Source organism: Aquarana catesbeiana, linkage group LG02, assembly GCF_042186555.1.
Source record: "Aquarana catesbeiana isolate 2022-GZ linkage group LG02, ASM4218655v1, whole genome shotgun sequence".
Taxonomy (NCBI): domain Eukaryota; kingdom Metazoa; phylum Chordata; class Amphibia; order Anura; family Ranidae; genus Aquarana; species Aquarana catesbeiana.
In genome coordinates, this window is record NC_133325.1 from 92599739 (window position 1) to 92611843 (window position 12105).

Here is a 12105-nt window from a genome sequence, read left to right on the forward strand (position 1 = left end):
GGAATACAATGCTAGTATTGCTCTCTGTATTGGGCTGGTCATTCCAAATTTCTCCAATACTTTTCTTAGGTACCCCCAGTGCACTCTATCAAAAGCCTTCTATGCGTCTAATGTGAGAAGCAGAGAAGGCTCTTTTTTTTCCAACTAAGTGCAGGAGATTTAACATACTCCTGGTGGCGTCCGTGGTCTCTCGGCCCAATACAAAGCCTAGTTGATCGTAATTTATCAGTTTAGGTATCAGGGTTGCTAGTCTATTTGCTATTAATTTGGCATGTAGTTTAACATCTACGTTTAATAAAGATATTGGTCTAAAATTTTGCGGTAAGTTAGGTTCTTTGCCTGGTTTGGGAAGGGTAATTATTTTGCTGTGGTCGTAGCTGCTTCAAAAACTCAGTATAAGTGCGGTTATAGGATGGAGCTAAATAATTGGTAATATTCAGAGGAATATCCATCAGGTCCTGGGGCTTTGTTGTGGGGGAGGTTTTTAATAGAAGTTTCTATGTCTTGTGTTGTAAAGGGTTGGTTCAGGTGGGATAAGTCATTTTGAGATATTTTGGACAGGTTTACTGATGCTAAGAAGTCAGATATTATGGTTTCATTGGGTTGGAAGGTTTCCGGGTCATTTTTAAGATTGTAAAGCATTTCGTAGTAATCGCTAAAGGCATCTGCGATTTCTTTGGGGTTTGTGACTTTTAGTTTGGATTTGGGGTTTATGATGTAGGGGATTTTTTGTTTGATTGTTTTTTCTTTGATTTGGGTAACTAGTAGTTTCCCTGCCTTATTCCCATATCTGTATGACTGGGCTTTTAATGAACGCAACTGGTAGTCGTAATTCCTGCCTGATATTGAACAATGATTCCCTGATTTTTTTGTGTGGATTGCGGCTTGTTGAGATTTTCTAAGTGATGGATTCTCGTTAGTAATTCATTTAGATGCTCTGACCTTTGTTTCTTTACCTTTTCGCTCATCTGTATGAGCAAGCCTCTAATATAGACTTTGTGTGTGTTCCACAATGGGAAGGGATCATCGACCGAGGGGGAGTTAATGGCAAAGAATTCTTTGAGTGCTTTCTCAATTTGTTCTGAATTATGAGGTTGAGATCATGTGTAGATGTCATTACGCCACCTGTTGGCCCTGGGCTCGGTACGATGATCCCCCAACACCAATGGATATCGGAGCATGGTCCAACCATGTAATACAATGTAATTCTGACTTTACAACTTGTTGTAAAATAAATTTGTCTACCAAAAACAGGTCTATGCGAGAGTATGTGTGATGTACACTGGAGTAGAATGTAAAGTCCTTCTCTGAGGAGTGTTGGCATCTCCACACATCATAAAGACCTGACGAGGAGATAAAGCGATCTAGAGTTGCTCTGCACTGTTGGTTTCTTGTATGGCTGGATAAGTCCATATCTTTGTCAGGGATTGTATTAAAGTCTTCACACATGATAACATGTCCCTGTCTCATTGCTGAGACTTTTCTCCAAATCTTGTTCACGAAAGAGAGTTGTTTAGTGTTAGGAAGGTACACATTAATCAATGTGTATTTGGTATTGTTAAGTTCACAAACAAGGATTATATACCTTCCAGATTTGTCCAGATGGATGATTTGCCAGGGGTCACCGAATTCCGGGCTGTTCCTGAAGCCCGCACCACTCTCTCAGCCTTTTCGCGGCAGCCCAGTAGGGCTGTCCCTGGAGTCTGTGGCCACCCAGCTGGGCTGTTCCTGGAGCCTCTGTGTTGCCACCCATTCAGTTCACAGCATGGGTGGGGGGCAGAAACTAGAGGTCAGCTGACTGGTGAGGAATGTAAAGTGGGAGGGGCTGGAGGAGACCCTATCTTCTGATTTCGGCATAGGAGTCACTGCTACGAGACACCACAAACTCGGAGACACAGTAAAGCCGGAGACACAGTGAGTAACAATACCTATGATTATAGTTGCCATTACAAGTTCCCACTACAGTTCTCAGATCAGCAGATGACCTTGATCAAGAGCACCCAAGTTGGCTGATCATAACTCCCCTCAGCACTATTACTGATCCCCCCACCAGCACTGCCACTCATCTCAACTCTCCGCCAGCACTGCCATTCATCCCATTCTCCCCATTCCCCACCCCCCAATCAAGGAGTAAGAGAAGGAATAAAAATAGAGAATACATAGAAGGGAGAGGAAAGAGGGGAAGGAACAAAGAAAAAGGGAGAGAAAGAATAAGAGAAAGAACAAGAAAGATGGCTAGAGAGAGAGATGGGAAAAAAAACAAGAAATTAGGATAGAGAGAGATAAAAGGTAAAGAAAGGAGAACAAAGACAAAGTGGTACATCCTAAAATGTACCATAAGGGGTTTTAATACTGTATGAGTAGAAGGGACTCAGGGAGCGCTAAATGTCCGCGGGTTAGGGGCTCAAATTACTTGTCTTGCCTTGGGTGCCGACAACCCACGCTACGAAAATCATTTTACTGTTAGGGGTCCCCACAACTTGGCAAATTTTATCAAGGGGTCACGGCACTACAAAGGTTGAGAACCTCTGATCTAGATAATGCCACATAGTCAGAAATAAACAGTATAAATACAATAAAACAAATGTTATGGTTGCACTACCAATCCTCAATGATAATACAGTGCAGACGTACCTATCTGAGCAGAGTTGGAACCATTTGAGTCTGATGCTTCCACATCAGATCCAGAATCACTTCTAATATAAAAATCTCTGCAAAAAAAAAATCCATAATTTTGTATCAGTACAGGTCCAATCTACAATGAAATACATGTTATCAACCTCTTCATGCCTCATTTACATTAAGGTTTGCCACACAAGAGGAGAATGTTACAAATTGTGGCCCAGTACGACCATTTCTTAAAGGCTAAGTTCAATTATTATATATATTTTTGCAGGATATAAATGTGCATATATTATTTTTTTCCCCACATAAGCCTGAAAACAATTCACCTGCAATCATTGGATTACAGATGCAATGCCAGGCTGTAGACTCTCCCTCCAGCAATCTTGTAACCTTTGTATGGCCTTTTCCAGAAGTGTCAAGGTACTACAAGCGTACTGATCACCGCACTCATAGTCCATTGCGAACTACAAGTTCATCTTCCACTGTGGCAGATGGCACTTAGTTTATTCATTCACAGATACCTGTTAGTGAATGATGCAGCTGTGTGGGCAGAGCCATGCGCAGCCATGACAACTTTAAATATGCGGAACCCCAACATGCTGTAAAAAGAGGGGGGCTCTGGTGGTGGGAGGAGAGTGTTTAAGAACATAATACAGGTGTAACATGTTCCTAAAGATGAACTTAACCTTCAAACTGACCATGTATGCACGGATTTCTTTTGTTCACCCTGCAGACTGAACGTATGAAATCTAACAGCTTTTTCCATCAGTGCTAAACAGAGTGGATGGATAAACTTCCTTGATGGCTACTGTATTCAGACAGCCACAACTGCAGCTGTCAGAATACCCAAACAGTGACTGCAGCCCCCAAGTCAGGTTTTAGTCTGGGGTCACACTGTTGTGAGGATCGGCTCAAAGCAGGGGTCTGGTGCGTCCCTGTTCTCCGTTTTAGGGACGAATCTGGCTCCAATTTTTGCCTGAATTCGGATCTGCAATGGACCAGAAGACACACATGACCCTTGTGCAATCCGATCCACGGCCGCCCCGGAGATGTGTGAACTGGCTCCACTGAGAGGCAGTCACAGGCTCCTGTCATGCGAATTGGATGCGGACAAACTGATTCCAATTTGCATTAGTGTGAACCCAGCCTTAAACATTTAGAGGGTGGTCTCCACAAATCTGCACTTTACAAGCAATCTTCTAAACCCCATGTTATCTGGGGTAGCTCTGGAATGACTGCCAGCCAGTTTGGTGAAAGCTAAACAGTTGTTTTATCTGAATCACGATTAAACAAAAAGATATCTTACTTCAGCCAAAGTCAATAAACAGTCCAAATCCTGGTATCACAAACTAAACAGCAGGCTCACCGCTAATCTTTGGTACTATACAGGGGTTAGGCTTCCCCATAGTAATGGTGTCAGGGGGGCAACAAAGGGGAGGTAGCAACCCATGTTTCAACTTGTCTGGGAGCTCACAGTTGCCAAACAGCTTGTGAGTGTCTCTTCCACTCACTTCCCTGACATAGGTGCCGATTTCCCTCTGCTGCCTTTCAAAACCCCTCAACTGGGGCTTAACCCCTTCAGGATCAAAGTCCTGGTAATCAGGGTTTGGAGGCTCTTCTCGCCCAAGTCTCTTTGAACCTTCAGAATCTAGGGTCCCTAATAAAAATTTAGCAATCCAAAGAGTACAGGAAGTCAGTCCTCTCCAACCAAACTTAACCCGGAGCACCTCACCCTGCATGGGTGAGAACCACAGTACAGCAATGTCTCTGCAACTGAACCCCTTAAAAGTGACCAGAACTCAAATATCGGGGAAATGCACCTGCCATCCAGGACACATTCTTGGCGTCCTGTACACCCCCTATAGTGAATACGGCCAGGTCTACTCCTTGAGCTGTTTGTAGAAAAGGTAAGAGAAAAGGTAAGAAGCAGTGGTGGCCCGTCCATTAGGGGCGCACGGGCGCCCCATCCATGCGTTCTGCCCCCGGATCTATATACAGGGTGCCGGACTATGGCTTCCAATGGGGGGGGGTTTGCACGTGATTAGAGCCAGAGGCTCTAATAGGCTTCAAAATAGTTGTGTGACGATAGCGAATGAATGACACGTTTCCCGATTGGTCAAAATGTCACGCGATCCTATTGGATGCCTAGGAGGAGAAGAGGGGACGCACGGCAGAAACCACAATGCTGGAGGAGAGGACACCAGTGCCGCTGCCCGCAGCCTGTCGCCTGCCACCTAGATGGGGTCCGCCGTGCTGGAGGAAACCTGGAGCAGCTGCCCGCAGCCCTCTACCCAGATGGGGTAAGTGCCAGACCGACCGGCAAACAGCGAGCAGAGGGGTTAATGCGTATGAACCATGAATTCCTATGAACCATGTTCCTTTTTACCCCTTGAAAGGTGTCCCCTAAGATGAGATTTACATTATTCATGGTAGAAAAAAAACAAAAAACAACACACATTCAATCATGATGTATTACTTCTAGTTGAATAAAACAATATAACTTACATATGCAAAAGGCATGTCCTAGATGGTCCTGGAACTTCCTATGGCATCAATGACATCAACAAATTATATTTAAATACTGTGCACTGTCAACATTCACATAAACAGGAGCATTTTATAACTGCAATAAACGTATACTACAGGCTAAAGCAGGGGTAGGCAATCCCCGGCACTGGTGCCGCAAGTGGCACGCAAAGCCTCTTGGGGCAGATGAGAAAGGGGGTACATTGGTGGGGCAGATGAGAAAGGGGGTACATTGGTGGGGCAGATGTGTAGGGTGGTACAGTGGTCTGGCAGATGTACAGGGTGTTACAGTGGTGGGGCAGATGAGTAGGGTGGTACAGTGGTCTGGCAGATGTACAGGGTGTTACAGTGGTGGGGCAGATGAGCAGGGTGGTACAGTGGTGGGGCAGATGTGCAGGGGGGTTACGCTGGTGGGGCAGATGTGCAGGGGGTTACGCTGGTGGGGCAGATGTGCAGGGGGTTACGCTGGTGGGGCAGATGTGCAGGGGGTTACAGTGGTGGGGCAGATGTGCAGGGGGGACAGTGATCTGAGGTGTGAAGGTGCAGGAATTTGGGCTGATCTAAGGAGTGAGAGTGCAGAATGTTAATTTCTGACTACTAAAGTAGTTTACAGCATTTACTTTATAAAAAATCCTTTTCGTGATTTAGAGTGTGAAGTGTCATTTTTTTGTTATAAAATCGGCATGCTCAATTTCTTTGAAAACATTTTTCGGCACACTGTGCTCAAAAGGTTGCCTACCCCTGGGCTATAGTATGCAAAAATGTTGCTCATTGTGGGCTGTTACAGAGTAGTTATGGAATTAAATAATTAGAAATCTTTATCTAGAGAGTTTGAGAATATGCCACTAAAAATGCTTCTCACTAGTAATAATTTTGTATATACTCAACTGATCACTAAGAATTAGGCCCTTTTCACACAGATGGTCTAATCAGGACTGCCTGTCAGTTTTTTCAGGCAGACCTGATCAGAAGCTACGTGGCCTTCTTTGGGTGGCTGGATATAAACGGACGTGTGTCCATTTATGTCCGATGACCTCTCAAGTCCTATCAAATCTAAAAAGAATGGAAAAGATCTGCACCCTTTTCCGTATTTTTGAACCAATCTGATGTAGTGTCATGTCCAGTCTACCATGGGTCAGGAAAGCTTTGGCTTTTATATTAAGCAGAAAACTCAAAGGGCGTGGATGCCGCAAAAATTACATCCATTCCGTTCTGCTCTGATTTCAGTAGGGTATCTGCTCACGCATTCTCTATTAATCGGACTGGACAGCAGCCATGTGAAAGGGGCCTTAATTGCTGCAATTACAGTGGGAGATACAGAGTACAGCCCAGAGAGAAGTGCCTAAATTACCGATTTACTACTGATACTTCTCTACTGCAAGGCTACATTCAGATACAGATACAGATTCAGGTACAGTAAGTAGATCTGAAGAGTTCGTTTACACATAGCTCCCAACTGTCCCTGATTTCGAGGGACTGTCCCTGATTTGAAGCAATGTCCCTCTGTCCCTCATTCCTCCTCATTTGTCCCTCATTTTGGTCTGATCCATATGGATGTATATAAAATGTACTTTTTATCTATCAAAAAGTCTTTCCCAGTGCTAAACCTTTCATCTGATTTCTAAATTGCTGCATTTGTAAATTCCAAAATCCAATATAAAGGAATCGTAGTGGTAAAAAAGCACTTGTGTGTTTAACCAATCTTGTTTTTCTGTACAATTCTCCTTTAAGGGGGTGTGGCAAGTGGTGTGTCCTATGCCTGCATACTTTTGCTGATAGGTGTCCCTTATTCCCATCTCAAAAAGTTGGGAGGTATGGTTTACAGGACCACTTGTCTGAACAGGTACACGCACTCTGAACAAAAATACTGATTATTGAGGGGGCGTGGTCTGGACATGGCCGAGAGCGGTTGTGTTCACTAAGAGCTCCCGGCCACCTCTCACCCATTCCGGCATTTCCGGCTCTTTCAAAGCAGAATGCTCTCTTCCAGAAGAAGAACAAACCGAAGGAACAAACAAAGAACCAGCCCAGCTACAAACACACCTGTATTAGGTGATTTCCAGAGACTCTTTGGGAGATCGCGGCCCAGCTCTCCGGACCCCAAGATGGCGGGACCTCGTGACACTTTTTCACAGACACCAGCCCTTTTGATGGATCCAGAGTCTTCAGAGGGATCCAGGAGCCCTGTGGTGTATCCAAACTCCCCGGGAGTGTCTACTGAGATCCGGGGGAGCACGACCCCCCTGCCTGTTACCTTCAGGGCAGACGCAGAGTTGAAAGCCATACTACAGGCCCTCCCGACAAGAGCGGATATCGAGGCCTTAGTGGGAAAGGTAGAGGCCGCACACAAACGTGAGATGAAGGAAATTAAACAAGAAGTTCATTCCCTATCCTCCCGTCTCACAACAGGCGAGTCTTCTCTGGCGACCCTCGAGCAGAGAGTGGCCTCATTGGAATCTACACACAAAGACCAGGCTGGCGCAGCGGTGGATCTCCAGCTACGCATGGAGGAAATGGAGGACCGGAGCCGCAGGAACAATCTGCGGCTCCGAGGCCTCCCGGAGGCAACGGGCCCATCTGACTTACTGGCCACAGTCACTGATATTTTCAGAAGAGTGGCGGGGGACCATCTACCTGAGACCGTGGAGATCGACCGGGTCCATAGAGCCCTGGGTCCGCGCCCGTCAGACCCTACCAGACCGCGCGATGTGATCTGCCGACTGCACCACTACACTCACAAGGAGGCCATCTCTCGTGGTGCCTGGGAAGCGAGAGACATAGAATTTGACGGCGCATCAGTGAAGATCCTACCTGATATTTCCAGACCAACTCTCCAACGACGAGCCCTTTTGAAACCCTTACTGGACCTGGCCAGACGCAGCAATGCCACCTATCGCTGGGGATTTCCGCTGTCGGTCACCTTCATCAAGGACCAGAGATCGTTCCTCCTGAGATCCCCGGAGTCTCTACCTGCGCTCTTCACCTTCCTGGGAACAGACCCGATCGACATCCCTAATTGGCTGGATTACCTCCCTCGAGCGCCAGGACGAACTACCACCTCACGGGGACAAGCCCCTCAACCACAGAGGCAGCAAAGATACGGACGTCGACCCCGCTCTTTGTCTCAAGATGAGATACGGGAAACGTGAGTACCTGTATCTGTTCTCTGTCTCCCGCTGTTAAGACACCAAGACCTCATACTACTATTTTCCTCCCCTACATACCCTCACACTAACGATGTGACTGATCCGGTGCGCCCTATAAGTGCAGCTTCTACGCCACGGGCCATAGCTGAGGATCCCTCCTGCTCATTCTCTGTTGCCCTTGACTTTGCTGCTCCGCAGCAGACATGCCCCCCCCCCCCCCCCTGTTTGCCTAATTGGCCCCTTGGCGAATCTCATACTGCACTGAGGCCACGATGTGCAGTATAGTGTGTTCAACTCTCTACTCCAGACCCCCCCGTGTAGGGCGCAGGGGACCAGGAGAACTGACATGTCCTAATACCTATTTCGCCTCCTTCATGGACGTCCCCTATGCTCTCAGCCACAGAGTTTATCTGGACGTCTTCCCAGCTGGTGGAGTATGCTGTTACCTACTCCAACGTCAGATGAACCCGCAGCTATCCTAGCTTAGATGATCTACCTGCTTGGAGAACTGTATTTTACTGCATCGTGAGCTGATGGTTCCTTCTCTACACCCGGGATAAACACAGAACCCGGTCTATTAATGTAAGCTGGGGAGGCCATGGGGGCGCCCGCTTTCGTTCATACCCCTGCACACAATTCTTGGTGGGCGGGGGACGCGGAGGTGGGTGATCCCCTGGATTGATGTTGAGAACACGGGTTTTTAGATGTCCAGTGTTAGTTTTTTGTGTTGATCTTAGCATTCTGTTTTTTATTTTTCTTTACTGTAGTTACTATCATTGGGATGTCGGGGTGGGTGGGAGTTCTAGGCTCTTGCCCGCAGGTTATTGCCCACCCACTCCCCACATAGGCCATTGTGTACAGCCGGGGCTCCGGCTCCGTATACATAAGAAAGTTATTAAGACTCACCTACTTAGTTGGTTTTACGGGGGGTTTTATTTGACTTAAACCCTCATATATCTATTTCCCCTACCTTCTTCTTCTTTCTGTTCTGTTCTGCTCTGTCTCTGTCCCACTCACCCCTACCCTCTCTTCCCCTCTTCCTTCCCTTCCCCCCCCCCTTTTTTTTTTTTTTTTCTTCTACCCCGAGACATGGCGGTAGATTCTCTTACAGTGACCTCTCTTAATGCCAGGGGCTTGAACACCCCGGAGAAGAGACGTATGTTACTCTGTGACCTTAAAAAATCACGGACTGACATCGCCTTCATCCAGGAGACCCACTTTAAAACGGATAAATCCCCCATACTGCAAAATAGATTTTTCTCCCGTGTTTACCATTCAACTAACTCCCAATCCAAATCTAGGGGGGTTTCCATAGTGATATCCAGCAAACTACCATGGGAATTCCAAGAAATGCTAGCAGACTCCGAGGGGCGCTTTCTGTTTGTAAGGGGCCTGATTGCGGGGAATCAGTTCACATTGGCCACACTGTACGCCCCAAATGAACATCAGGACAGATTCCTTAAACGCACAATAGAAAAACTGACAAAATATAAACAAGGCCAACTACTCTTCGGAGGAGACCTAAATGTCCCTCTGATCCCTTCAACAGACACGTCATCTGGTAATTCCTCCTTCTCCCCTACCGCCAGAAAACGGATAATGCAGACTTTACTTAGTGCTCAGCTGACCGATGTGTGGCGCCTTCAGCATTCAGGAGAGAGAGACTATTCCTTCTTCTCTCCCCCACACAAGGTGTATTCCAGAATCGATCTCTTCCTAATGCCCCATGATCAGTTGCACCTTGTGAGCTCCTCATCAATAGGTCAGATCACATGGTCCGACCATGCTCCCATTTCCCTCACATACATCCTCACGGACCGACCCTCACCCAGATCCCTGTTTTGGCGTCTGAACGAGAGTCTCCTACAAATTCCCGAGGTTCTGGAGGATGTAACTAAAGAACTTGATCTCTACTTCCGGGAGAATGATACTCAGGGATGCGACCCCGGAATGTTGTGGGAGGCTCACAAGTGTGTCCTGCGAGGGGTTCTAATTAAACACGGGGCGTCCATAAAGAGAAAAAGAAATGCACAAATCAATAAATTACTTGCAGCTTTAGCCTCAGTAGAAATGCAACACAAACAAACTCCCACTAGAGACCTCGAGACACAGTTGATGACGCTACGTACACAAATAACAGACCTATTGCGCTACAAGGCAAAAGCGGCCCTCCAATTTTGCCGCAAACTGTCCTACGAATCGGGAGATAAATGCGGGAAACTGTTGGCCAGATCTGTGCAAGATCTGAAATCAGCTACTTATATCCCACAAATAATTGGCCCTGATGGCCAAAGAGCCACTACCCCACAGCAAATATCCAAAGAATTTGGAGACTTTTACTCAAACTTATATAATCTACCCAGTTCCCCCACTGAACAAGCAAATATAGATAAATACATCTCTGACTCACAGCTCCCATCCCTTCCGACTGAAACCCAGGAGATCTTAGACGAACCAATAACCCTGGAAGAACTCCAGTCAGCAGTGAAATCTATGAAACTAGGTAAGGCCCCAGGACCTGATGGTTACACTGCCCAATATTATAAAGCCTTTCTTCCCATATTAGGCCCACGGCTGGTAGCCTTTTTTAATGCCCTGGGAGAAGATGCTAGGTTCCCGAGTGAGACTCTAAAAGCCCACATCTCTCTGATTTATAAAGATGGGAAAGACCCAAGCGCATGCGGAAGTTATAGACCCATCTCCCTCTTAAATTTGGATCTAAAATTATTTTCCAAGATAATTGCCACCAGACTGGCACAACATCTCCAAAACCTAATACACTTAGACCAGGTTGGGTTTATTCCCTCCAGAGAGGCAAGGGACAACACCATCAAGGCCCTTAATCTTATCCACGTAGCAAACGATAACAAGACCCCCTGCATATTTGTGAACACCGATGCCGAAAAGGCCTTTGACAGGGTGAATTGGAACTACATGTTCTCAGTTCTCCGTCATGTCGGCTTAGGAAACAAGATGTTGAAGTGGATCCAAAATATCTATTCCAATCCCTCTGCCCAAGTAAAAGCCAACGGTGTGCTATCAAACTCCTTCTCTATTGCCAATGGCACTAGACAAGGCTGTCCCCTTTCCCCCCTTCTATTTGCCCTATCCTTGGAACCTTTCTTATGCACTATTAGAGCAAACCCAGACATAACAGGACTCCAAATAGGTGACTCCCACTGCAAAATCTCAGCATACGCAGATGATCTACTATTCTCCCTAACTAACCCTAGAATCTCTCTGCCAAATCTCATGCAAGAATTCAAAACCTATGGAGCCATATCTCACTTAAAGATAAACTTCTCAAAATCAGAAGCAATGGGCATCTCTATACCCCCCCTGACACTGAGAGACTTACAATCTAACTTCAACTTTAAGTGGACGGATACAGCCCTAACATACCTAGGCACAAAGATCCCCTCTGACCTATCACGTACGTTTGACCTGAACTTCCCACCCTTGCTGATTAAAATCCGGATTTTGCTAGAAAAGTGGAATGCAGGTTTTCACTCCTGGTTCGGGAGATGTAATCTTTTGAAAATGTGCGTTTTACCTAAATTTATTTACCTGATCCAAGCATTACCCATTAATATTCCATCCTCATTCTTCAAGCAGGTCCAATCCCTCTTCACCAGATTTGTCTGGGCTCATAAAAAGCCCCGCTTAAAACACTCACAGCTCACGCTCCCCAAAAGAGAGGGAGGAATAGCATTACCTGACATTCGCCAATATTATCTGGCTTCTCACCTAGGACGAATACTGGACTGGAGGAGAAATAAAACATTTAAACTATGGGTCCTACTGGAAC

General features: G+C 46.3%; 1 protein-coding gene across 3 annotated transcripts in view; it reads right to left on the bottom strand.

The window, feature by feature from the left end:
• The window catches only part of LOC141127055 (uncharacterized), a 174829-nt gene that overhangs the window by 96415 nt on the left and 66309 nt on the right, over positions 1-12105 (bottom strand). For all 3 annotated transcript variants that reach the window (XM_073613198.1, XM_073613197.1, XM_073613196.1), the window contains exons 9-10: positions 5131-5168; positions 2635-2711 (exon numbers count right to left, since the gene is read on the bottom strand). In XM_073613198.1, the coding sequence (XP_073469299.1) occupies positions 2635-2711; positions 5131-5168 (115 nt within the window). The remainder of the gene's footprint in view (positions 1-2634; positions 2712-5130; positions 5169-12105) is intronic.